The following is a 25,836-nucleotide window of genomic DNA, read 5'->3' as shown; positions in this document are numbered from 1 at the left end:
CTCAATGTCAAATTTTGTTTGATTTTGCTCCTGTGGAGCTCCTTGAGAGATTTATAATGTTAAAGCTGCTATGTAAATACAGGCCGCTGTTGGTATTGCCGATAAGAAAGGAAGATGAATGGCTTACATTCATTATAAAGCCTTATCATTTCCTCAAGGTATCATAAAATACCTGATATCTAATTTTAAATAGCAGCCGCTGTGGTTAATTCCGCAATCTTGTGTTCTCGGCAGGAAGTTGTACTCACACAGTGCGTGTCACTGAGAACTGGCACAGAAGAATTGACAAAAGCAAGTGGGATTTTGAAAGGGGAATCATAGAATCCCCACAGGGCACTAATAGGCCAATCGGCCTATCGAGTCTGCACCGACCCTTCAAAAGAGCACCCTACCTAGGCCCAATCCCCCTCCGTGTAACTCCAGCCTAAGGGGCAATTTATCATGGCCAATCCACCTAACCTGCACATCTTTAGACTGTGGGAGGAAACTGGAGCACCCGGAGGAAACCCATGCAGACACTGGGAGAGTGTGCAGTCTTCACTCCACACAGACAGTGCAAACTCCACACGGACAGTGACCCAGAGCCGGGTTCGAACCTGGGACCTCGGCGCCGTGAGGCCGCAGCACTAACCACTGCGAATGAAGGATAAAATTAACATGTTATTAGAACATTTAGCATCGAGCTAAAGAGAAAATAGATGTATCCACTTTCAATATTTCGTGAGATAGATTACCGAGTGACGTGCCAGAATAGGTGTAGCTCTTGCTGTGGATCCATATCATAGAGTCATAGAGTTCTATAGCAGAGAAAGAGGCCCTTCAGCCCACCCTGTCTGTGCCAGCCACTAAGCACCTATCTATTCTAATCCCATTTTCCAGCACTTGGTCCATAGCCTTCTATACTATGGAATTTCAAATGCTTCTTAAACTTTTTAATCGTTCCTGTCACTACCACCCTTTCAGGCAGAGTTGCAGATTCCCATCACCCTCTAAAGCTCCTGCCCCTGACCTTAAATCTATACCCCCTTGTTACTGACCCCTCTACTAAGGGGAATAGTTTCTTCTCCTTTACCCTATCCCTCAAAGTTTTGTGCACCTCAGTCAGGTCCCCCCTCAGCTTTCTCTGCTCTGAGGAAAACCAGCTCCAGCTTAACCAGTCTCTCTTCATAGCGGAGACGCTCCAGCCCAGGTAACATCCTGGTGAATCTCCCCTGCACCCACTCCAGTCCAATCACATCCTTACTATAGTGTGGCAACCAGATCTGCACACAGTACACCAGTTGTGGCCTAATGAGTGCTTTATCCAGCTCCATCATACCCTCTCTGCTCTCATATTCTATACCTCGGTTAATAAAGGCAAGTATCCCAAAAGCCTTCTAAACCACCATATCTGCCTGCCCTGTTGCCTTATGGGATCTTTGGGCATGCTCTCCAAGGTCCTCTGTACTTCCTAGAGTCCTACCGCTCATTGTATATTCCCTTTCCTTGTTAGTCCTCCCAAAATACATCGCCTCACACATTTTTAGAACATAGAACATAGAACAATACAGCGCAGTACAGGCCCTTCGGCCCACGATGTTGCACCAAAACAAAAGCCATCTAACCTACACTATGCCATTATCATCCATATGTTTATCCAATAAACTTTTAAATGCCCTTTTCAGTGTTAAATTCCATTTGCCCCAGTTCTGCCCATCTGCCCAGCCCGTCTACTTCAACCTATAATCTAATGCTTTCCTCCTTACTATTTACCACATCGCCAATTTATGTGTCATCTGCAAACTTACTGATCATACCCCCCCGCGTTCCCGTCTAGGTCATTAATGTAGACTACAAACAGTAAGGGGCCCAGCAGGGCACCACTGGACACAAGCTTCCAGTCACAAAACAACCTTCGACTATCCCCCTCTGCCTTCGACTATCCCCCTCTGCCTTCGACTATCACCCTCTGCCTTCTGCCACAAAGCCAATTTTGGATCCAATTTGCCAAATTGCTCTGGATCCCATGGGCTCCTACCTTCTTGATCAGTCTCCCATGCGGGACCTTGTCAAAAGCCTTACTGAAGTCCATGTAGATTACATCAACTACACTGCCCTCATCTACACACCTAGTCACCGCCCTGAAAAATCAAATCGAATGATCTTGCCCTGAGGAGCTGGATTGAGACTAACCCTAACCCAAACTCATTTCATGTTGGAGCCCTGCAGTCTCTCTGTTGTGTTTGATGCCACTGATCAGGCTTCTCAATAAAAAGGTGGGTCATCTCAATGTGAATGATTTATTAATGGGGATTCCAGGGCAGCACGGCGGCACAGTGCGTTAGCACTGCAGCCTCACGGCGCCATGGTCCCAGGTCCCCATAGACCCGATCCCGGCTCTGGGTCACTGGCCGTGTGGAGTTAGCACATTCTCCCCGTGTTTGCGTGGGTTTAGCCCCCACAACCCAAAGATGTGCAGGGTAGGTGGATTGGCCACGACAAATTGCCCCTTAATTGGAAAAAATGAATTGGGTACTCTAAAATATTTTAAAAAAATTAATGAGGATTCCTGGATTTCGAGCAGAAAACTGTTGGACAAAGGAGGGTTTGGAACTTATTTCGAGCAACAAAAAGTGACACTCAACTTCCCCAGCAAATAGAGACAGTCATAAATGAACCCGTTTTGTGATTTCGGACATTTCAATGATTGGTGAAACTTTGATCTGCAATGTAGGGAACAGCATTGCCTGCCCCGCCACTCAAGATCGTTCTTAGTCGTAAAAGTTACTCCCTTCTTGGACTCAGTTGGGGCCAGATTATTTTTTGTGGTCCCTTGAACAGAATGCCCCATCCTCTTACACACCCTGACAAAAAAATGTTCTTCAATGGCTGCTGACAGGCCCCATAATGGTGATGAAGTTCTGCCCATTCGTATCTCAAAATTGAAATCGGGTTCCTGTGTACCACGATTTGCGTATTGCGAGTAGCCTTTGGTATGAACCTGACTGTCTTCCTTAGGACTTTACGCAACATGGCTGCGGTTGGGGGGGAGGCGTCAGCATTAACAGAACAGGGGCTGTTTAGCACAGGGCTAAATCGCTGGCTTTGAAAGCAGACCAAGGCAGGCCAGTAGCACGGTTCAATTCCCGTAACAGCCTCCCCGAGCAGGCGCCGGAATGTGGCGACTAGGGGCTTTTCACAGTAACTTCATTTGAAGCCTACTTGTGACAATAAGTGATTTTCATTCATTTCATTTCATGTTAAGTGATCCAGTGCCATTTTTACGTTGCCACCACTCTGTTTGCCCCAAGCCTTTGGGGTGGGGGCAAAGGCGGCAGGTAAAACTAGCCGTGGAAAGCCACAGCAGTCTGACTCGCAGCTGGGATGACCTTACCGTTTCTAACGTATTGAAGGTGCCAGACGCAATTAGCCTAACCCTACCATTGGAATCGTTCCTTCACCAAAACAAAGTGTGCCTACGCTTCTGCTAGAGGATGAGGGTAAACAAAACGGCACGGTTACAAAAGTCGATAGAATCAGGCCTCTGTTACTGAGAAGACGAGCAGAAGGTGAATGAGTAACAGGGCTAGCTGCACGTGATACACGGAACATTCTTGGTCGTGATTGCCAATGATTGCATCAAATTTCTGGAAAGCTTTGTTCTTTCATAGCAGAGAAACCAGATAAGCTGGGTTTAGGCAGAAGCATGTCAGCCACCAACCCCATTAGTTCCCTTTTGCTACCTGTACATAAATGCAATTCTAGATACTTTTCACCAATAGTTTTCACCTCTTTTGCATGTGGGTGCTCATTTTCTTTCCAATTTTAATCTTTGAAATTGCAGCTTTGCCTTGGACACTCACAGTAACAACTCAATGTAGTTGGTTTTGTTTCTTTATTGAATGCAACATTCGTTTAATTGGGCACTGATTGGTTATTATATTTGTGCTGCCCTGAAAAAGGGTAGTTACAGTGCTTCAGGATCCCTACAGTGCAGAAGGAGGTCATTCAGCTCATCGAGCCTGCACTGACGTTCTGAAAGAGCACTCACCTAGGCCCACCTCCCGCCCTGTCCTGATAGCCCAGTAACCCCACCTATCCTTTTGGACTCTAAGGAGCAATTTAGATTGGCCAATCCACCTAACCTGCACATCTTTGGGAGGAAACCGGAGCACCCGGAGGAAACCCACGAGACACGGGGAGAACGTGCCGACTCCATGTAGACAGTCACCCAAGGCTGAAATTGAACACGGGGCTCAATCGCTGTGAGGCAGCAGTGCTAACCGCTGCGTCACCATGCTGAGTGGGTACAGAGTGTCACATTGATTGTCCCAGGAAAATAGGTCCGATATACCAATTGACATAAATCAACTTACTTATTTATCAACCTGAATTTTTTACATTGGTGAATCTATTGTTCTGCACCAAGTCATGCACATCTATCACCCCATCTTCACTGATCTACATTGGTTCAGAGTCCAACAACATCTGGATTTTAAAGCTCATGTGCCTTTTCAAATCCTCCGATGACCTTGTCCCTCTCTATCTCTGTCACCTCCTCAGCCCCTATAACTTCAGAGATACTTTTGTGTCCTCCCACATTCCCCTGGCACCAACCAGGCAGTAATTCAATAGAGGTCTACCAGGAAATGTGTGTGTATATATATATATTTATATATTGTTCATAAATAAAACTTTGTTCTTATTTTTACTCCATGTGGACTCCCCGTGTCCTTATTAAACTGATCCTTTCTCCAACTTTAACACGCTGCTTAACCCTTTGGCCAATATTGGAAGTCATCCTCCTGTTTTGTCTCACTTTTTGACTGTATCACCTGCCTCTGTCCAATTCTGCCTCTGAGGAGTACATGGAGATGGTATTCTGTGTAAGGTGCAGGATTTTCACCACTGTATATGGGGACGACCATAGAAGTGGGAAGGCAAGGAAATTTGCACCATTTGCTGCTAGGGCGGTAATTCGCCGGGTTGGATTTGTCATGCTTTTGCGTGTACAGGACGTAACTGGGCAATATTTCACATTGCTGGGTAGGTGCCAGTGTTGTAGCGGTGCTGGAACAGCTTGTCTGGGGGGCAGCAAGTTCTGGAACACAAGTCTTCAGTACTGTTGCTGGAATGTTGTCAGGGTCCCCTAGCCTTTGCAGTATCCAGTGCCGACAGCCGTTTATTGATATCACGGGGAGTGAATCAAATTGGCTGAAGATTGACATCTGTGATGTTGGAGACCAACGGAGGAGACCGAGATAGAGCATCCACTTGGCACTTCTGGCTGAAGATGGTTGCAAATGTTTCAGCCTTGCCTTTAGCACTGATGGACTGGGATTCCCTGTCATTGAGGATGGTACTTTTAATGAATTGGGATGGTAGCATCGGGGCTACGCCTGTAAAATAATAACGATTATTAATATTAAACCTCTAGACAAAGGGTTGAATTTTCCAGCCTTTTCCGCTGACAGGTTCTTCCTATCCCACTGATGCTGAGACCCTCCAAATAGCCCCCCGCCAGAGGGCATATCCCAGTTGGAGGGGCAATTGCTTCATTTCTGATCTGTTGTTTGATTGCCTTGGCGATTGCCTCAGAGAGGAGTTTCCCAAGTAGATGTTTTTTTGTCCAAAACTGGTTTTCACCTCTCTCTCCGGGCGTAGCTAAGAGTTGGGTGGTAGGTTTGTGAGGTTTCATCATCCACAGGTGTGCTGGGCTCGAATAGCGAGGTAGTCCTTCTCCTTATCAGCTAATCAACACACTGACAATAGCACCCAGTGAAATGATAGGCTCCGACATGTACCCCACACAGTGGTTACGAAGCAATTAATGTTACTTGACACTCGGGAGTATTTTTCAGCCAAATTAATAACTGGGAGGTAATGTACTCACACGCTTTCTGCTTGTAGGTAAAGCTGGTGGTATATAGCAGGGACTGCACACACAGCAGGCTTGTACAATGAAGCCAGCCATAACACACACACACACACAAAATCTTCCCACGTGAGAACGACCCTTTCAGGGTTCATTTACCTGTGAGGCATTTTGGTGTCACATTCAGCTGGGAAAAATAAGACCTTTGACCCACCTGTCAGGTTTGACTCAGGTTGACTCCCCACGTCCCCACCCACTGGAGTCATTCACTTCAAACCGGAAACAGAGGGGCTGAGTTGAACACACTAGTAGCGAGCAAGCAGTCAGCACACCACCGCCAGTTCGCGTTTGACACTGGGGGATTTGGAGGTTGCAAGCCAGACCTCTCCAGCAGAATGGGCAACAAGCTCTCTTGTATCCCAAAGAGGAGGCAACGCTCAAGGAAGAGGGCAAAGGCACCGAGGAATGGATGGTATGTAGACCTAAAATCTCTTCATCAGTGTGAGCAGCAGCAGATTATTTAACATAAGGCACCTTTTCAGTTGCACAGCATTGAAACTGCCCCAGCTGGAACTCGAGCTGTGTAACAGTGTCAAACACCAAGAAGCTCTAAACGGGACACTGTGAACATACAAAATGTTTCAATGCCCCCCAGACAGATTTGTCTGATAGGATTGATTTCTTAGTAGCAGTGGGCAATAGTTAATACAGACCCAGACCCGGCTTAGACTCTAACATAGTTAAAGCAGCACACGGATTTTAAATTGGCACTCCGGTTGCAAAGTAAAACACAGCGCTAAGTGAATTCGAGATAACCCGTAGAAGGGGCAGAGTTATTCAGAATGGGAGTGAGTGACAAGACTGTAACCTAATCACAGATCCAGCTGGACAGCGCAGCTGGAGTGATTGATATGTGAACCTGGACATTAGTCCAATTCCTTTTTGGACTGAACGTGATTTAATGTCCCCCAAGTGGCGCATTGGTTCATTTGCTGCGAGTCCCACTTTCTTTTCAATGGGGACTAACGAGGGTGCGAAAATGATACTCAAAAAGGCATTTGGCTGAACCTGTTAACCAGTGCGTTGCCAAAAAGAACTTCAAGCTGGCGAAATCTCCCCTCACTCTGATTTTTCAATTGCATTCCCTTTTCTGGGTGGTTGGTGAAGGGTAAATTTAGTTTTTTGACACCATGAGATACATTGTCTTGTCCCTTCTGTCGAATACAGTGCAAGGGGCAGCACGGGTTAGCATTGCTGACTCACGGCGCCGAGATCCCAGGTTCGATCCCGGCTCTGGGTCACTGTCCGTGTGGAGTTTGCACATTCTCCCTGTGTTTGCGTGGGTTTCGCCCCCACAACCCAAAGATGCGCAGGGTAGGTGGATTGGCCACGCTAAATTGCCCCTTAATTGGAAAAAATGAATTGGGTACACTAAATTTTAAGAAAAGAAAGAATACAGTGTGAGAGAGATGGTGTTCTCGGCAAAGAAGGTGCTCTGATGTGTGATTACAGAGCAGTTAGTGCATATTATTTCTTTTAGCATAATCACAGTTTTCATTGATTATCTAATGGAGCAAAAGTACTGCCTGTTTTAGTTCCTGTTTAAAGTTTTCCTCTTCGTGGACTTGACAGAAGGAGTTTACTGTTCAATCAGAAATTCTCCAAACCCTTCAACATTTTCATTTCTAAAAATATTTCCCCACATTCCTTGCAATAGCTTCGGTGGATTCTGCGCCCTTCGCTTTGTCTGAAGGTATTCTGTCTCCTGACAACTGCCTTATTTAAAAATAGAATGTCCACAGATCCTTGCCTTTCAACCGAATGGTGATTATTCTAAATTTAGATATTCTACATACTGATGCACCAACCAGGGGGAAAAAACTATTATTTGTCCCATCAAAAGCCCTCAGTATTGTTGTCAAAAATGACGGTCCCTTTTGTTCTGATATTTCCCTACTACTTGTGTGATATTGTATTGTCTGCTGGCTGCAGATTGAAATGGTTGTGGTCGGCACATCATTGGCATCACTGCCCGTAATTGACCATAGATGGGCAGCATGGTGGCGCTGAGGACCCAAGTTCAATTCCGATCGCGGGTCACTGCCCGTATGGAGTTTGCACATTCTCCCAGTGTCTGTGTGGGTCTTACCCCCACAACGCAAAAGACGTGCCGGGTAGGCGGATTGGCCATGCTAAATTGCCCCTTAATTGGATTTTTTTTTAAATGACCACAATTGGCAATTACCATAGAGTCATCAAGGTCTACAGCACAGGAAAGGCCTATCAGCACATTGCATCTGCGCCGGTCGAAAACAATTCTAATCCCATTTCCAGTACTGGGCCCATAGCCTTGTCTGCCTTGGCATTGCAAGTGCACATCTAAATACTTCTTAAATGTTATGAAGGTCTCTGCCTCCACTACCCTTTCAGGCAGCGAGTTCCAGGCTCCCACCACCCTTTGGGTGAAAAGGTTTTTTCTCACACCCCCTCTAAACCTCCTGCCCCCTTACTTTAAATCTTAGCCCACTGGTCATTGATCCCTCCAACAAGGGGGGAAACTTTCTTCCTGTCTACTCTATCTATTCCTATCATAATTTTACACAATGAACTACTCCCTGGGTCTCTGGATTACTAGTCCAGTGACAATACCACTGTGTCACCGCCTCCCCTATAGAGGCTACTAAATGGGACGTGCAGCCTCTTTTTCTACATGACCTCATTTGGTGGACTATTGTGAAGGTGGCCAAGGACAATTTTGTATTATTCCCCAGAATGAATGCTCAGGAAAATGTGCAGAGAACCAGGATGAAAGGAATGAGCCAACGCTGTCACGTATCTTCATTCTGTGCTGAAAACACAGGTTTGACAGACCATGTTGCAAATGGACAGCCAATGATGGAGTCGATGTGTGAAAGGAATAGATGTCACATCGAAACTGCGAGGACCTCGGACCTGGCCAACTTTGAGCATAATTCCTGGTTTAAACTCACGCTAACTCTTTCAACAAATTTTGCAAACAAAGGAAGATATACCGCACCTGAGGAGCCGACTTTACTTTGCAGTCAAGTGCCTATCCACCAGCATAAAGATCCCTCACCTTGATAAGCACAGAATATACACAAATTCCTTTGTTAAAATAGCAAAGGGATTGTCAGTTAAAAGTATTGCTTAATATCATGTAGCACAAGTCCAACTTCATCATGTTTCTGAATGTTCCAGAGTACTTGCATGCTGAAATGTATTACAGTACAGTAACTCCAGTAACTTACTTTGATTGCTGTCTCTTGATCAGGGATCAAGGACAGCCGGATATTTATGCCAAGGTGAAAAAGCAGCCAGCAACTGATCAGAATCAACCTGATTTCACCCCACAGGCACAAACACGCCCAGCGAAGGTAAGATGCCGTTCGTTCAAATCTTTTAAAACCATCACATGCAAATTTAAAATGGGGGCTGGTTTAGCGCAGTGGGCTAAGATAGCTGGCTTGTAAAGCAGAACAAGTCCAGCAGCACGGGTTCAATTCCCGTTCCAGCCTCCCCGAACAGGCGCTGGAATGTGGTGACTAGGGGCTTTTCACAGTAACTTCATTGAAGCCTACTTGTGACAAGTGATTATTATTATTATGTCTGTGACATTAAGAAACAATGCAGAATAACAGGCCCCCTTGCTATGTTACATTGTCCTCATTTAATCCATTCAGTACCAATGTGTTTTCAGTAAAAGCAAAGATGTGCATTTGTATAGCGCCTTGCAACTGTGTGCATTTGTATAGTGCCTTTCATGACTTTTAAGACAAAGCATTTTACAACCAATGAAGTACTTCTAATAATAATAATCTTTATTAGTGTCACAAGTATGTTTACATTAACACTGCAATGAAGTTACTGCAAAAATCCCCTCATCGCCACACTCCGGTGCCTATTCCGGTACACTGAGGGAGAATTCAGAATGTCCAGTTTACCTAACAAGCCCGTCTTTCGGGACTTGTGGGAGGAAACCAGAGCACCCGGAGGAAACCCTCGCAAACACGGGGAGAACGTGCAGACTCCGCACAGACAGTGACCCAGCGGGGAATCGAACCTGGGTCCCTGGCGCTGTGAAGCCACAGTGCTAAAGCGTAGCCATGTTGTACCATAGAAGTGAAAACCTGAGCTCACGCTAGGCATTTGATTTCATTATATAGGCTAGTACTTTAGTGCAGAGCCCAGGGGGGGCTGCATTGTCAGCGGCGCTGTCCTTTGGATTAGACCGTAAACAAAGGACGTGTCTGAATGTCAAGAAGTTGAAGATTTCCTGGCACCATTGCAAGAAGAGCCGGGGGAGGATTTGACAAGAGGAAATTGGGGGCTGCTGCTTCCACCGATAGCAGGGTGGATAATGAGTGGACATATAGGTTAATTGGCAAATGATAGAAGCTGCAGATGACAAGCCAGACAGTGATACCAGACTGTTCCTGAGGCTGTGCCTGCTCGATGAGATACAGTTTCAGTGAGGAACAAGCCCGCAACTCATCCTTAATGGGTCCACCTTGCTTCTCTTTCCGAGATGGTGACACCGCTGTTTGTTTTCGCTGTAAAGGCTCAAGTTTTACCAGGCGATAGATGGTGTCATTCCCTGAGCTATTGCGGCGTCTGTCATGTCCCTTGTTCTCTCTGCGAATTCCAGCTGTAAGCGGCTCTCTCCGAGCCCCAAGCTGCACCTGTACAGGAACCACCAGTCTAAATACAGCAAGCCGGCATTGAGACTGATATTCCTGTACTCCTTCGTGGAAACTGAGGCACCAGTATTGCTAGGTGACTTTCCTCAACACGTGAATTTCCTCAACATGTTAGAATCAGTGAGACCGTCACATATTACTTTTAAATCGATCATTTTTCTTCATATTACTCAATTCTCCCACTGAACCCACAACTCCAGGTATAACTCTGGGAGACACACTGTTTCTCCCCCCCCCCCCCCCACCCCCCGGGCCTGCACGGCGTGCTTTCCGGTAGCAGAAGCGGCCCACCATGGGGGCAGCCAATTTGTGCACAGCAAGCTCCCACAAAGTGCGATGTGATAATTCCTGGATAATTTGGTTTCAGTGATGTTTTTTGCCCGTCACGCCAGGAAGTACTCACTTCCTCTCTCGAAAGTAGTGCCAAGGGATCTTTAACGTCTCATTCAAAAGGAGGCACCTCTCCTGGTTCAGCATGGCAGCAGTATGGCACCGGGAAGTTAGCTGGTAGTTGGACCTAGCTGGAGTGACACTTGAATCCACAAACCTTCTGTCCCAGCGCTAAGAGCGCTATCCACTGTAGCCAAGTGACTCCCACTGTAGCCATCCTTACTGTGTCGTCAATAGATTTAACATTAGTGTTTTGTACAGTGCAGTTCTGGAGATGCAGTTCTGGAGATGCAATGTGATAAGTTAAGATTTGACTGATAGACTGCAGAGGTGTGCATGTGCTATAGGCGGTTATGGTATTGAATGTCTCTTTTGCTGGTTCTGAACAAAGTTTTCAATCACCCTGCCTCGAGGATGTACTGACAGGGCCCAGCCACATCAAAGGCACAAAATAAATGCCAATTAATGTTGAGGGATAGTGCAAGGCTTCCTTATTCTTTTGTTACTGCTGACTGTCGGGTTTGGTATTAACAACGTGAAGAGTTGGGAGAGGTTTAGGAAAGTGCCCCATTGGGACATATGTAAGGATATAAAATACATTAAAAAAATAAATATACATCAGAATCATGCCCAGCATTGCCAAACACCTTAACAGCAATGGCTGGATGTTCACAACTTGTCAGCCATCCTTCAAGAGAAATGATGAGTTATGACATTTCAGATATTCACCCTGTCAATTTAATTAAGGTGGAGTTTATAACCTAGCTTTCTTTCTAGTACCCAATTTTTTTTTATCCAATTAAAGGGCAATTTACCATAGCCAATCCACCTAACCTGCACATCTTTGGGCTGTGGGGGTGAAACCCACACAGACATGGGGAGAATGTGCAAACTCCACACGGACAGTGACCCGGGGCCAGGTCCTCAGCGCTGTAGTCCTAGTGCTAACCACTGCGTCACATGCCGCCCTAGCTTTCTTCCTAAACTACAAGGTGGTCTCTTACAGTCCCGCCACTGTCAATGGGAATTTCCCGTTGTTCGTGCCCTCCACCATCGGGGAACCCAGGACAGGGAGTCACTGTCGGCGGGGCAGGACGATCCCGCCAGCTGGAAAAATTTTGGCAGAGCTGCAGAATTGAAGTCCCCTGTCTGCTTTGAACTCACTTATTAGAGTACCCAATTCATTTTTAGAGTACCCAATTCATTTTTTCCAATTAAGGGGCAATTCAGCGTGGCCAATCCACCTACCCTGCACATCTTTTAGGTTGTGCGGGCGAAACCCACGCAGACACGGGGAGAATGTGCAAACTCCACACGGACAGTGACCCAGAGCCGGGATCGAACCTGGGACCTCGGCGCCGTGAGGCAGCAGCACTAACCACTGCGCCACCGTGCTGCCCTTTGAACTCACTTATGAGGGATTGGTGCCTGCATCCCGTTATAAAATCACAAAAGTCCCATTTTGAAGAAAGCAGGGATGTTCTCCCCAATGTCCTGGCCAATATTAAACCCTCAACCAACATCATTAAATACGATTATTTGGTCACTTGTCCCGTCGCTGTTTGTGGGAGCTTGCTGTGCACAGGTTGGCTGACACATGTCCTACATTCCAACACGTCAAGAAATACTCGGTTGAAAATTGCTCTGGGGCGTGCTGAGGTTGTGAAAGATGCTGTAGCAATACAGGCTCCTTCTCTTAAACTTCCAGCATTCACAGTTTTTTTGTTTGAACTCACTAACAGTGTCAGGTCTGGGCTCCCGAAGCTTGTGGCCGCAATCCTGTGGGAGAGAGTAAGCCCAGTTTTTCTGAAACCTCTCCTGGCATTCCTGACGCACCAGTATGATTCAAAAGATGTTTCACACTCCATCTTCACTCCTCTGTTCCTGGACGGTTAGGAGCTCCACTAAAAAGAAGCGAACCCATATCTTCGATAACAGCGCAGTGTGAAAGATATTTTTAGCAGTTTTGGGGGACGAAATGGTGTTGTGGAATATCAATAACAGATGCTTTAGGCTGCTGGAATGAAATACCTGCATCCATTGTCGTGTTTTACTAAGGTGCTAATCCTTTTAATACGGTTTAAAATAGAGGACAAACCAGTTTCACAGACCGCACTAATATGTGAGTTACCAATATTATGCAGCATGACTTCAACTGAAAGACATGCCTTAATCCTAGAGAAGGGAGATTACAGGGGTTTCTGATTCATCAAGGTCATTTTAAAGAATGTGGGTGGCTTTGATGACAGGTGGTGGGCTCTATTATACTGGGGTGGGGGGGTGGAATTCACCAGTGGGTGGCACGGTGGTCAGCACTACTGCCTCACGCCACCGAGGACCAGGTTCGATCCCAGCCCCGGGTCACTGTCCGTGTGGAGTTTGCACATGCTTCCCCGTGTCTGCGTGTGTCTCACCCCCATAACCCAAAGATTGCTATTTATTTATTTATGTTTAAAATAAATTTAGAGTACGTTGCGTACGCAGTGTGCGTGCAAGTGGAAAGAAAACAGCAGCATCCACCTGAAGTTTAATTAGTTTTAAAATAAATTTAGAGTACCCAATTCTTTTTTTTTCCCAATTAAGGGCCAATTTAGCGTGGCCAATCCACCTACCCTGCACATCTTTGGGTTGTGGGGGTGAAACCCACGCAGACACTGGGAGAATGTGCAAACTCCACACGGACAGTGACCCAGAGCCGGGATCGAACCCGGGTCCTCAGCACCGTAGGCAACAATGCTAACCACTGTGCCACCCTGCTGCCCCCCATAACCCAAAGATGTGCAGGGTAGGTGGATTTGCCACGCTGAATTGCCCCTTTAATTGGAAAAAAGAATTGGGTACTCTAAATTATTATTTTTTTAAATAGAATTCACCAGGGTGAGGGGCAGGGGAGTAAATTAGTGGCAGGTGGGGTGGTGGTTTGGGGATCAAGCCTTGGGGCAAAATCAAAATGGTCAGGGTGGAGTGAGGATTGGAAGCCAGGGAGCGTTGGGAAGATCAGAGGCCAGGTCGGTGAAGACGAATTGGTGGTGGGAGAGTAGTGGTGGAAGATTAGAAAGGCTGGGCTTGTGGGTCTAAAAGGTCAGGGAGGTTACCTTGGCTCAGAAGCAAGTGGATTGCTCCAATTAAGAAGGTTTTGGGGCAGGGCTTGGATGATTGCGGGTGTGGTTTCCAAGGAACCTTTGGAGGGCTGGGTGAGTGGAAGCACTTCTCCTCCTGGTCCACAAGTGATGCTGGAATGGAACTTACCTTCTGGGTCCAGCAGTCTTCGCCTCCCTTTAGCTGCCAGGTTTCCAGGGGCTCAGAAAACATGGTCAGCAGGGTTAACCCTAAAATGAAGGAATGATGTCAGGCTTGCAGTCTCATTAAAATATTTAAATGTGCCACCCACCTCCTTGGAATGGATTGACCGTCTACACCTCCGTGTTACATAGGAACAGGAGTAGCACATTCAGCCCCTTGAGAATTCCAATGATTCAATGAAATCATGCTTGATCTGTGGTCCAACTCCATATACCTGCCTTTGGCCTATATCCCTTAATATCTTTGCTTAAACAAAAACCTATCCATCTCAGATATAAAATTAGCAACTGATCTAGCATCAATTGTCGTTTGTAGAGAGCTCCAAACCTCGACCACCCTTTTGTGTGTAGAACTACTTCCTAACATCTCTCCTGAATAGTCTGACCCTAATTTTTAGAGTATGCTCCCCTAGTTCTAGAATTTCCAACTCGTGGAAACAGTTTATCTTTATCTAACCTGTCTTTTCCTGTTGAAGACTTCGATCAAATCTTGCTTTTGTGCGGGTGGAGGGAACGCACGAGACATGGCTTTGACTTTTTAAAACATTTTAATTTCCCACCCCACCCAAATCCGCTCTTATTTGGGGTTAAAATTATTCCCTCAATGTGTCTTTAATTTGTGATTAATTCCCATTGCCGACTCCATGATAAATCTTGACTCATTTATGTATTTAATTTAGGAACCAAAACAAAATGATAAAGTGGATATAGAATGTAGACTACTCAACAACCCCATCATAGCGTGGAATGAAAGTGGGATGAAGCTGGAAGACCTGGGGAAAATGATTCATTATTCCAGCGTTAAAATCTGCCGTCAACCCTGCAAGGTAAGGAATTCCATAATTACTTATGGATTTCAGATACGTGTCTAAGGAAGGACATGTTTGCATTGGAAGCGGCAAGTGAATGGCCACCAGATTGGTTCCTGGGCTGAAGAGGTCGAGTTAATTGTCCTCTGAAGAGAGGTGGAGTAAATTGGGTCAACATTGTGTGGAGTTTAGAAAAAGGAGAGATGCTCGCCATGAAACATACATGATTCTGAAAGGACCGGACAGGGTAAACATTGAGGGGTCGTTTCCTTGACCGGGGAATCTAAAGCATGGGGGAGATGGGGAGGGTCTCAGGGTAAGGGGCAAATCATTTTATGTCTGAGGTGAGGAGAAATTTCTTCCCTCAAAGGGTGTGTGAATCATTGGAATTCTCCACCCCGGAGGTTTGGGGATGAACCATTGTTGAATATATTTAAGGCTGAGGTGGCCAGGGCTTTTTGGTCTCTTGGGGAATCGAGGGGTATAGAAGCAAAAGATCAGCCATCATCCTACGAATGGTGGAACAGACTCAATGGGCCGAATGGAGTTACTCCTGTTTCTTTTTCATACGTTCTTATGTCAGGACTGATTCATCCATAGTGCAGAATGACTGAGAGGCGTCATCACCACTGAGATGAAACCAATATTTCTGTTCTCAGTGAGGAGGGGAGGGGGGGAGGCGAGGTTAATCTGACAAAGGCACACAATTCCAGTCACGGATTCTCCAGTCCCCCCAGCTGTGTATATCTCGGCGGTCGGAGGTGACACGCCATTTGATGGTGGCGGGACTCTCTGTTTCCCCCACTGTTAATGGGATTTCCTTTGAAGAACTCCTCTTCCCCCCCCCCCCCCCCCCCACCCCCCATCTCCCCCTCCCCCACGCCGACAGGAAACCCGCGGGCGACAGGTGCACTGCCGGTGGGACCCGAGAATCCCGCTGCCAGCGAATGGCAGGAGAATTCCACCCATGTTACGTTACCAGATAGACTGGGTGGACGGAACTCTTTCCTGACTCAGAAGGTTGTGGTTTCAGTCCCATCCCAGAATTTGGGAACATTGGAGTCGCTGGATGGAACAAAAAAACCCAGGGACCTCCAGTTTGCCTCTGCCATCCTGGCTAGTCACATGACATAATGGTTGATGACTAATCACCACAATCAGACTCTATCTATTACTCGACAACAGACCCAGACATGAGGTGAGGAAAACCCCCAGTGATGAAGAACAGCCCAAAGTCGCCTGTTCCACCCAACCACACGACACTTGGCACATTAGCCCCCGACTCGGTGAAGCAATGCGGCCGTTAAATCTTGCATAAGGTCTCTCGTGAGATTTGCGACGCTTGGAACACCTCACCGTTTGGCTCATTTAAATATGTCTGCACCTGATTTTCCCAAGGCCCGGGATTGAACACCTGCTCCTGGGAAACCTCACCGTGGTGTCTACACAAACGTGGACCAGGCGTAACACCACCTACGGGGGTCTCCCATGCCATCGGAGGCCCTCCCACCGGGTGGTCAGGCTCTGGGCAGATTGGTACCCTGGCACACGCTGCCACCTGGCAGTGCCAAGGTGCCAGGATGCCCGTGCCAGGGACCGGCCCCGGGTGTGCCCTGCTTTTAAGAGGTGGGGTGAGGAGGGCTCAAGGACCCCCTCAGAGGTATGTTGGAGTGGTCCAGACGCCACGGTGGGGTGGCTGAAGGGGGCTGAAAGATCAGGGCAGCATTTAAAAAGGGCTCGTCAGTCCTGGAGGTGAGGTAAGTGGGGTCTCGGAGGGGCGTTCCTTTTTGATAGCGGGATCATTATTAGCGCTGCAGGCTTCGCGAGCCCCCCCTATTCACGACCAAAATGGGACTCTATTTCTTTCCGTGAAATTGCACCCTGTGTCTCCAATTAATGGTGATGGTTCACTCAGGGAATCTGTGCCAACATGTTCTTTGTTCATGCATCTTGAAATCTGGAGTTATGGACAATGATGGTATAGACTCTAACTTAATTTCCAGCACATGCCTGACCTGGAATTTCTCCCTCACTTGCCACTGACCATTGGTGTGTGGAGGAAAGGATTTACAAGTTGATACTCAACTTATTTGGAGGCCTCATGATGAACCTACCTTCCTTGGCCTTCAAACTATGGGGCGGGACATTCGGTCCCAATGTCGTGACACATTCCCGGGTGGCCGATGCTGCGAGCCAGCCAAAAAGCTCATTGACTTGAGCGGGACTGGAAGATGCCGCAGGCGGCCAGGACTGGAAAATCCCGCCCCTGGAGTGGGACTTGAACCCAGAGCTTCAGGCTCAGAGGTAGGGATGTGACCCACTGCGCCACAATTATTCAGGTATCCTATCCCAAAATATTTTTGGATTTGTGCAAACATCTATACTGTTACAATGAAAGCAGAAAACGCTGGAAAGAGTTGGCTGTCACTTTTTGTACAAAGATGCGAACCTGTTCCACCGGCTTAACATGATGTTCAAAATCTCACATCACCATTCGAGTAAGAGCAGGGAGGCAACAATGTCAATGCTTTTTCCTTATTCAAAAGAAATGGTGAACTGGTTATTCCTGGGTGCTGACGCGCTGCTGCATTTAACCATTGGGGGGGGGGCACAGCGGTCAGCACAGCTGCCTCACAGCACCAGGGACTCGGGTTCAATTCCGGCCTTGGATAACTGTCTGTGTGGAGTTTGTAGATTCTTCCCGTCCAAAGGTTAGGTGGGGTTATGGGGTTACAGGGATAGGGTGGGCGAGTGGGTCTAGTTTGGTGTAGACCCAATGGGCCGAATGGCCTCCTTCTGCACTGCAGGGAATTCCATGATTTAACCATTTAATCATTTAACCACACAGTGTACTTTTCTCCATGTCAAGTGTTTCAGGAAGTTGCTCAGCTACGTCACAAAGTCAGCAAACTTAGAGGGTTATTGGTGAATGGGAGAAATCCATATAATAGAATCTCTGCAGTGCAAAAGGAGGCCATTCAGCCCATCGAGTCTGCGTCGACCCTCTGAGAGAGAACTCTATTTAGGCCCACTGCCCCACCCCATCGCGCCACCACACCTAACCTTCAAATCTTTGGACTGTGGGAGGAAACCGGAGGAAACCCACGCAGACTTCGCACAGGCAATGACCCAAGCGGGGAATCGAACCTGGGACCCTGGAGCTGTGAAGCAACAGTGCTAACCACTGTGCCACCGTGCCGCCCACATTTTGTTAATATATCTGTTCATATATCTGACTGCTTGCCCGAGTTAATGATCCAATAACGAAACGTCGGAATTAGGTAAGTTTAGAACATGTGAATTTTAAGTGTGGAATTTCTTTAGGCCATTAATTCCAGAGGAACACCTTCTCTCGATTTCTGTTAAAAATGGGGCATCGAACCGTTGTGTGTTACGTCTGTTTATGTGCATCAATATTTATTCACTGCTTAGGGCCTGATATACTCTTACTGGAGTCCTTCTAGTAAAGAAATTTGTATCTCTTATTATAGGATATCAATGACAGATGCTTGGCATTATTCCAGAACCACCTGCTTATTCTCTCTGAGGATTTCCGTGGCTTCACATACCAGGTAACTCTAACTTAAAGCCATCAAGCTGCATACCAGAACATAGACCCATACACACCTCTGAGGAAGAGTCAGAAGGGAGCTAACGATTAGAGTCTGGATAACACTAAAGCTTTGACAAAGAGTCACCCAGGCTCAAAACGTCAGCATGCTCTCTCCACAGAGGCTGTCAGACCTGCTGAGATTGTCCAGCATTTTCTGTTTCCGTTTCAGATTCCGGCATCCGCAGTACGTTGCTTTTGTCTGAAAATGGGTCAATTGGGCTCAAACCGTTCTGGGCAGCACGGTGGCGCAGTGGTTAGCATTGCTGCCTCATGGCGCCGAGGTCCCAGGTTCGATCCCGGCTCTGGGTCACTGTCTGTGTGGAGTTTGCACATTCTCCCCGTGTCTGCATGGGTCTCACCCCCACAACCCAAAGATGTACAGGGTAGGTGGATTGGCCTCGCTAAATTGCCCGTTAATTAGGAAAAAAAAATTGAGTATTCTAAATTTATTTTAAAAAAACATCGCCCATCACTGGAAAAGACCGTGACATCGGCATGTGTGTTATCAATGAATGAATAGGTTAATGCGGAATAGTGTACAAAGGAGTTTTAAAAAAGCGTGCTCACCTTTTGTACACTCATCATGCTATTTCACGGTGGAAGGATCTTTAATTATGAATTGGGTGATTCACAAACGCAGTAATATGCATTGTATGTAATCCCATCTTTCGATTATCTGTGTCTAGGGCTCGCTGCCTTTAGCAGGGATTATGGGGAATAGCATGGAGAATACCAACAGCAATTCAGAGCAGAACCACACATTTCAAATTACAGGTATGTAGCAAACAAATTGGGTACTAAATGGTCCAATTAAAATGTCATTTCTGTTTAATTACCTTTTACGGCCAAAAATCCTTTAATGTTGAAGGGTCATTATTGAAGATTACAATTGGCACAAGATTTATGTAACAAGTTTCTGTTTAATGAGCGAATGGATTCTTCACCCGTGTTGTCCTTAATTTTCCCTTTCTGAATTTCTATTCATGTTTTATTCTTCCTCTCGGCCTTCCCCCTCTACCTTCTTCATCTCTTCTCTCTTTTTCCTTCTCTCCTTCCCCCTTCCCGTCCCCTCTCCATTTCGCCCTCTCCTTTCCTCCCCCCCCCCACCCCCATCCTCCCCTTCCCTCAGCCATTCCCCCCCCAGCTCTTTTTTTAAATATAAATTTAGAGTACCCAATAATTTTTTTCCAATTAAGGGGCAATTTAGCGTGGCCAATCCACCTACCCTGCACATCTTTGGGTTGTGGGGTGACACCCACGCAGACACGGGGAGAATGTCACGGGGAGACAGGGGTTGGTTTAGCACAGGGCTAAATCGCTGGCTTTTAAAGCAGACCAAGGCAGGCCAGCAGCACGGTTCAATTCCCGTACCAGCCTCCCCGAACAGGCGCCGGAATGTGGCGACTAGGAGCTTTTCACAGTAACTTCATTTGAAGCCTACTTGTGACAATAAGCGATTTTCATTTTCATTTCATTTCATGTGCAAACTCCACATGGACAGAGACCCAGGGCCGGGTTCGAGCCCGGGTCCACGGCGCCATAAGCTGCGTGCTTCCCTCCCCCTCAGATCTTTGTCTTCCCTTTCCCTCTCCCATTTTCTCCCCACCCTCTCAACTAACCCCCCCCCCCCCCGGGCAGCACGATGGTGCACTGGATTAGCACTGCGACCTCACGCGCCGAGGTCCCAGGTTCAATCCCGGCTCTGGTTCACCACCCGTGTGGAGTTTGCACATTCTCCCCGTGTCTGCGTGGGTCTCACCCCCCACAACCCAAAGATGAGCAGAGTAAGTGGATAATTGGGTGCTCTAAATTTTAACTTTTTTTTAACATGTTTCAAAAAAGATCGATTTTTAACTCATTGGCAAATTCTTTAAGCTCCTGAAACTTTAAATGAGATTTCTAAAAATTGTTCGATTTTAGCACGGAAAGTTTATTAAAAAATTTTTAAAAATGTATTCTCCTCCTTTTTCACATTTTCTCCCAAGTTTACACCCACCAACAATAAACAATAATCAGTTACAAAAATGTCAATCCCCATATCAACAACAACGATCCCATCCTCCCACCAAACCCCAAATAGTAGCCCGAATGTTCACATAAACAAATGACAAAAAGGAATCAGGAATCACCCATAGTCACCATTAACACACACCGGCCCCCCTCCCCCAACCCTCCCACCCACCCCCCCCTCAACTAATGTTCAATGTTATCCAGTTCTTGAACGTGCATAATGAATAACGCCCATGAATTGTAGAACCCCTCCATCCTTCCCCTCAGTACAAACTTAACCTTTTCAAGAGTCAATTTAGCACGGAAAGTTATCGTTAATGTACCATGTGCAGAGCCACTGACCAAGGGAGCCAACATCCATTTTTCTTTTATGGGACTTTGGGGATCAAATTGCACAGTTTGCCATTGAAAGCAGAAATTTGTGACCTTGGCTTTCATTGTACGACTCGTGGTGTATGAGCTTACCAGATAGCGGGCAGAGCCCACCCAGCTGTAACTTGTTACAAATGAACGTAAAAGCCGGCCCAAAGCAGGGTCTGGTGTGGTTTATTCTCCCAGCAAGGACTGTACTGGGAGTGAGTTACTGCCTTGAGCAGAATATTGTATATAGTTAAATAAACCTCTGTTCCCTTACCACTGGCTTCCTCAGGTTACTAAAGTGACATTCCCAAGGGATACTATAACTGGTTTCACTGCAATCAGTAACTCTGATGCTCACGACATTCCCAAAGCCAGTGACATTCCGATGTTAGAAACTGCAGCTCCGGTGTACCATGAAGAGGCTATTTTGTTTCACGCAAAATTAATTGGAAAAAGTTAGGAAATAAAAATGATTGCCGTTTAACGATTACCGTTTGACAAAATAATTAGAGACTGCTTGAGCCAAGCAGCCTGCCACTGTGCTGTAATATCCTTATCAAAAATGATCCAATCAGGGGCAGCACGGTGGCACAAGTGGTTAGCACTGCTGCCTCACGGCGCCGAGGTCCCAGGTTCGATCCCGGCTCTGGGTCACTGTCTGTGTGGAGTTTGCACATTCTCCCCGTGTTTGCGTGAGTTTTGCCTCCACAACCCAAAGATGTGCAGGGTAGGTGGATTGGCCACGCCAAATTGCCCCTTAATTGGAAAAAATTAATTGAGTACTCTTTAAAAAAAAATGTTTTTAATGATCAAATTATCATATGCACAAAGTAGACTGTACCATATTTGGTAATCAAGGACAACTTATCAGTCAATGCATTTTCCGTCTTTACATCAAAATCATTGCTCCTTCAGTGAGTTTCTGATGATGTATTGATTGCATCGAGTGTTCAACATGACCGCCTTTGCCAATAATCAGAATATTTACATTAATATTAATATCAGATCGGGGGGGATTTAATCGAGGGTGTATAAAATTATGAGGTAGCTAAATAGAATGGATGGGACTGACTTATTTCCATTTAGTGGAGAGCTCAATCATTAGGTGGCATAGATTTGAAGTAATTGGGTGATGGATTAGAGGGGAGTTGAGGAGAATTCTTTTTACAGGCTAGATGAGACTGTTAGCTCTCTGCTGATCTTAAAAGGTTCAACCTTCATTTCCCAGGCAATCTTTTAAACCGCTAAAGTATGAGTCTGAATGAGATTGGAGTTATACCGCAGCCTGTGTGTAACTCCGGCAGCGTGAAATCCCTTCTGGAGATGGTTGTATGTCTGCTCTCAGTGACTCCCAAGTCCTTTTCAAAACAGCTGTGAGTCAAATAAAAAAGTCATGGTTTAAATAGACCATGAAAAACCTTACAAATTTCTACACCTCATTCCCCATGGCCGACTCAAGAAGAAAGTAAGGAGGTGTAGATAGAGGGAAATTTGGCCAATGGGATAAGTAACTGGCTATCACATAGAAGATAGAGGGTGGTGGTGGATGGAAAATTTTCAGACTGGAGACCAGTTACCAGCGATGTACCACAGGGATCAGTGCTGGGTCCTCTGCTATTTGTGATTTTTATCAATGACTTGGAGGAGGGGGCTGAAGGGTGGGTCAGTAAGTTTGCTGATGGCACCAAGATTGGTGGAGTAGTGGATGAGGTGGAGGGCTGTTGTGGGCTGCAAAGAGACATTGATAGGATGCAGAGCTGGGCCGAAAAATGGCAGATGGAGTTTAACCCTGATAAGTGCGAGGTGGAAAAAATTTGAATGCGGATTACAGGGTCAACGGCAGGGTTCTGAGGAATGTGGAGGAACAGAGAGATCTTGGGGTTCATGTCCATAGATCTCTGAAGGTTGCCACTCAAGTGGACAGAGCCGTGAAGAAGGCCTATAGTGTGTTAGCGTTTATTAACAGGGGGCTTGTGTTTAAGAGCCGTGGGGTTATGCTGCAACTGTACATGACCCTGGTGAGACCACATTTGGAGTATTGTGTACAGTTCTGGTCACCTCACTATAGGAAGGACGTGGAAGCATTGGAAAGGGTGCAAAGGAGATTTACCAGGATGCTGCCTGGTTTGGAGGATAGGTCTTATGAGGAAAGGTTGAGGGAGCTAGGTCTTTTCTCTTTGGAGCGGAGGAGGATGAGAGGCGACTTAATAGAGGTTTATAAGATGATGAGGGGGATAGATAGAGTGGACATTCAGAGACTATTTCCTCGGGTGGATGTAGCTGTTACAAGGGGGCATAACTATAAGGTTCAGGGTGGGAGATATAGGAGGGATGTCCGAGGTAGGTTCTTTACTCGGAGAGTGGTTCGGGTGTGGAATGGACTGCCTGCTGTGATAGTGCAGTCGGACACTTTAGGAACTTTCAAGCGGTTATTGGATAGGCACATGGAGCACACCAAAATGACAGGGAGTGGGATAGCTTGATCTTGGTTTCGAACAAGGCTCGGCACAACATCGAGGGCCGAAGGGCCTGTTCTGTGCTGCATTCTATGTTCTATGAAAGGCAGGCAAAATAACCCTGTTCAAGAAAAGGCTTGCAAAAATCAATACAACAAGCTGCTTTTGTATAGCACCGTTAACACAGCTTTTAAGGTGCTTCAGAGGTGTGTCACCAGACACTGACCCCCCTCAAGCAGATATGAGGGCAAAAAGCTTGCTTAAAGAGGCAGGTTTTAAGGAATGCCTTGAAAGAGAAGCGAGATGGGGAGGGCTGGGGAAGTTTAGGGAGAGAATTTCGGAGCTTCGGGTCTAGATCGCAGAAGGAGCTGCTGCTTATGGTGGAGCGATGGGAATCGGGCAAGAAACCAGAGGTGTGCCATGCTTCAGCGTTATGGAGCTTACAATTGGTATGCATTTAAACATTTGCTTCATCTGTCTGCAGGACCACTATTACATCCCTTCACAGTCTACTGTTCCACTGAGGAGCAAGTGAAGGAGTGGCTTTATCATCTCAACAAGCAAAGACAAGTGAACAGCAAGGTTGTAGATTCATCTCGAGCACAACCATGCAGAACGCTCAATGTAAGTTTGCATTACCTTTTGGTTAACACATGAGCGACATTCTCCTCTGGGGGTTAGACTGAGAGAAAAGTGGATGTGAGCCAACAGGAGAAGAAGCCGCAATGGACCTTTCTTCCTCTGCTGCCAAACATTATTCCGGTCGCTCCCAGGCTATAACGGGATGTCCTTCTAGATGGTAGTGGTCATGGGTTTGGAAGATGCCGCATAAGAACAGGCGGCACGGTGGCACAGTGGTTAGCACTGCTGTCTCACGCCGCTGAGGACCTGGGTTCGATCCTGGCTCTGGGTCACTGTCCGTGTGGAGTTTGCACATTCTCCCCATGTTTGTGTGGGTTTTACCCCCACAACCCAAAGATGTGCAGGCTAGGTGGATTGGCCAAGGTAAATTGCCCTTTAATTGGAAAAAATAATTGGGTACTCTTAAATTTAAAAAAAAAAAAAAATACTTGAAGATCAAAATCCCATTCTGGATTCAGCTGCAGTAGTCCAAACTGAACAGAGGTTTCAAAATCAGAGAAAGATGTTAAAGTGCTTATCTGTGTGAATGAGTCAAGTGGAAGATATACTGCACGCTGAGGCACGGGAAGTTTGGAAATCTGACCACTTCCAAGCCTATGGCGGCCTTTTCAAAAAACAGCTCCCTTCAGGAAAGTGACCTTATCTCTACATTACTGTGGAACCCTGAAACGCAAGTGCTGGGCCTTCACAGCTAGGAATACCGAACATTCCATGAGCAATCCTGGCTAAATGATGAGTTAGCTATTTGAGAAGAACAATAAGTGTTTTGTTAGTGGTGCGTTACCACCGGATGATCTTTCATTGTCATCAAAGAGCTTGGGAATCATGAAACTGCGGATAAATGGGCGCACCAATTCTTTGTGCACATTTTGATCAAATTCACACTCTGCTGTCACTGCACTGGGGGGAGGACGGTGGGGGTTGAACTCGCAACCTTTTGATTCTGAATATAAGGAAGCTGGCACCAACTAGTTGCTCCATTCTTCCCTCTAATGACCTAGTCACCTCCATATTAAACCTTAAGAAGAGACAGATTGGGCAAGCGTGTGACTCAATGCATTCCTAAGCAGAACATTCAATCAATTACACATTAACCCCCAAAGGTTTATACCATCTACAAACTGGTACCAGAGTCCGACAGATACCAATGGTTGGCAAATAAGTTTACAACTGATTGTTTATCGATCTTCCATGTTATCTCAACTGTTGTCCACCTGGTTCATTGTGTCATTGGAACCATTCAATGCAAAGCTAATTCCTTCCTATCTGACCATTATCACCTCTAGAGGTGGGTCTCTTATTTTCTGCCTTGTTAAATATTGTATCGACTTTTTATTGCCCTGAACATCCATTTCTATCAGGATGGCAACAGAAAGCCACAACTGCCCTCAGTGAGAATGGGAAATGTCCCGTTTCTGATCACTGTGCGAGTTGTTGTTGTTTGGGTTTCCACACCGCTTGGTGCACAGGGCAGATTTCCATCTGTTCCCATGGTGTACTATTTCCCAAAACAGGTGGCTGGCCTGACACCAGAGGCTTATAGCCAGAGGGCTGCCATTCTGTATCAAGTGTGGTTGACTAGGAGTCTCTCTCGCTCTTACTGCTTTCCATTGGAGTGTTGGAAGGATTTTTGCAGGTTGATGCTCAAACTGTTTGGCCATGTTATGAGCGCAGCTTCCTTG

General features: G+C 46.4%; 1 protein-coding gene across 1 annotated transcript; it reads left to right on the top strand.

The window, feature by feature from the left end:
* Window positions 1-6,110: 6,110 nt before the first annotated feature.
* On the top strand, window positions 6,111-24,136 carry LOC140406644 (probable pleckstrin homology domain-containing family N member 1; the record flags this gene model as incomplete). Its single annotated transcript, XM_072494649.1, has 6 exons — window positions 6,111-6,326; window positions 9,147-9,249; window positions 14,945-15,091; window positions 18,565-18,645; window positions 19,373-19,460; window positions 23,997-24,136. Coding segments are annotated over exons 1-6 (636 nt in total), but the record flags the coding sequence as incomplete, so codon positions are not given.
* Between the last annotated feature and the right edge of the window lie 1,700 nt (window positions 24,137-25,836).

This window comes from Scyliorhinus torazame, unplaced genomic scaffold (assembly GCF_047496885.1).
Source record: "Scyliorhinus torazame isolate Kashiwa2021f unplaced genomic scaffold, sScyTor2.1 scaffold_745, whole genome shotgun sequence".
Lineage (NCBI taxonomy): Eukaryota > Metazoa > Chordata > Chondrichthyes > Carcharhiniformes > Scyliorhinidae > Scyliorhinus > Scyliorhinus torazame.
Note: the sequence above shows the minus strand (reverse complement) of the source record. Positions and strands in the feature narration are given on the sequence as shown.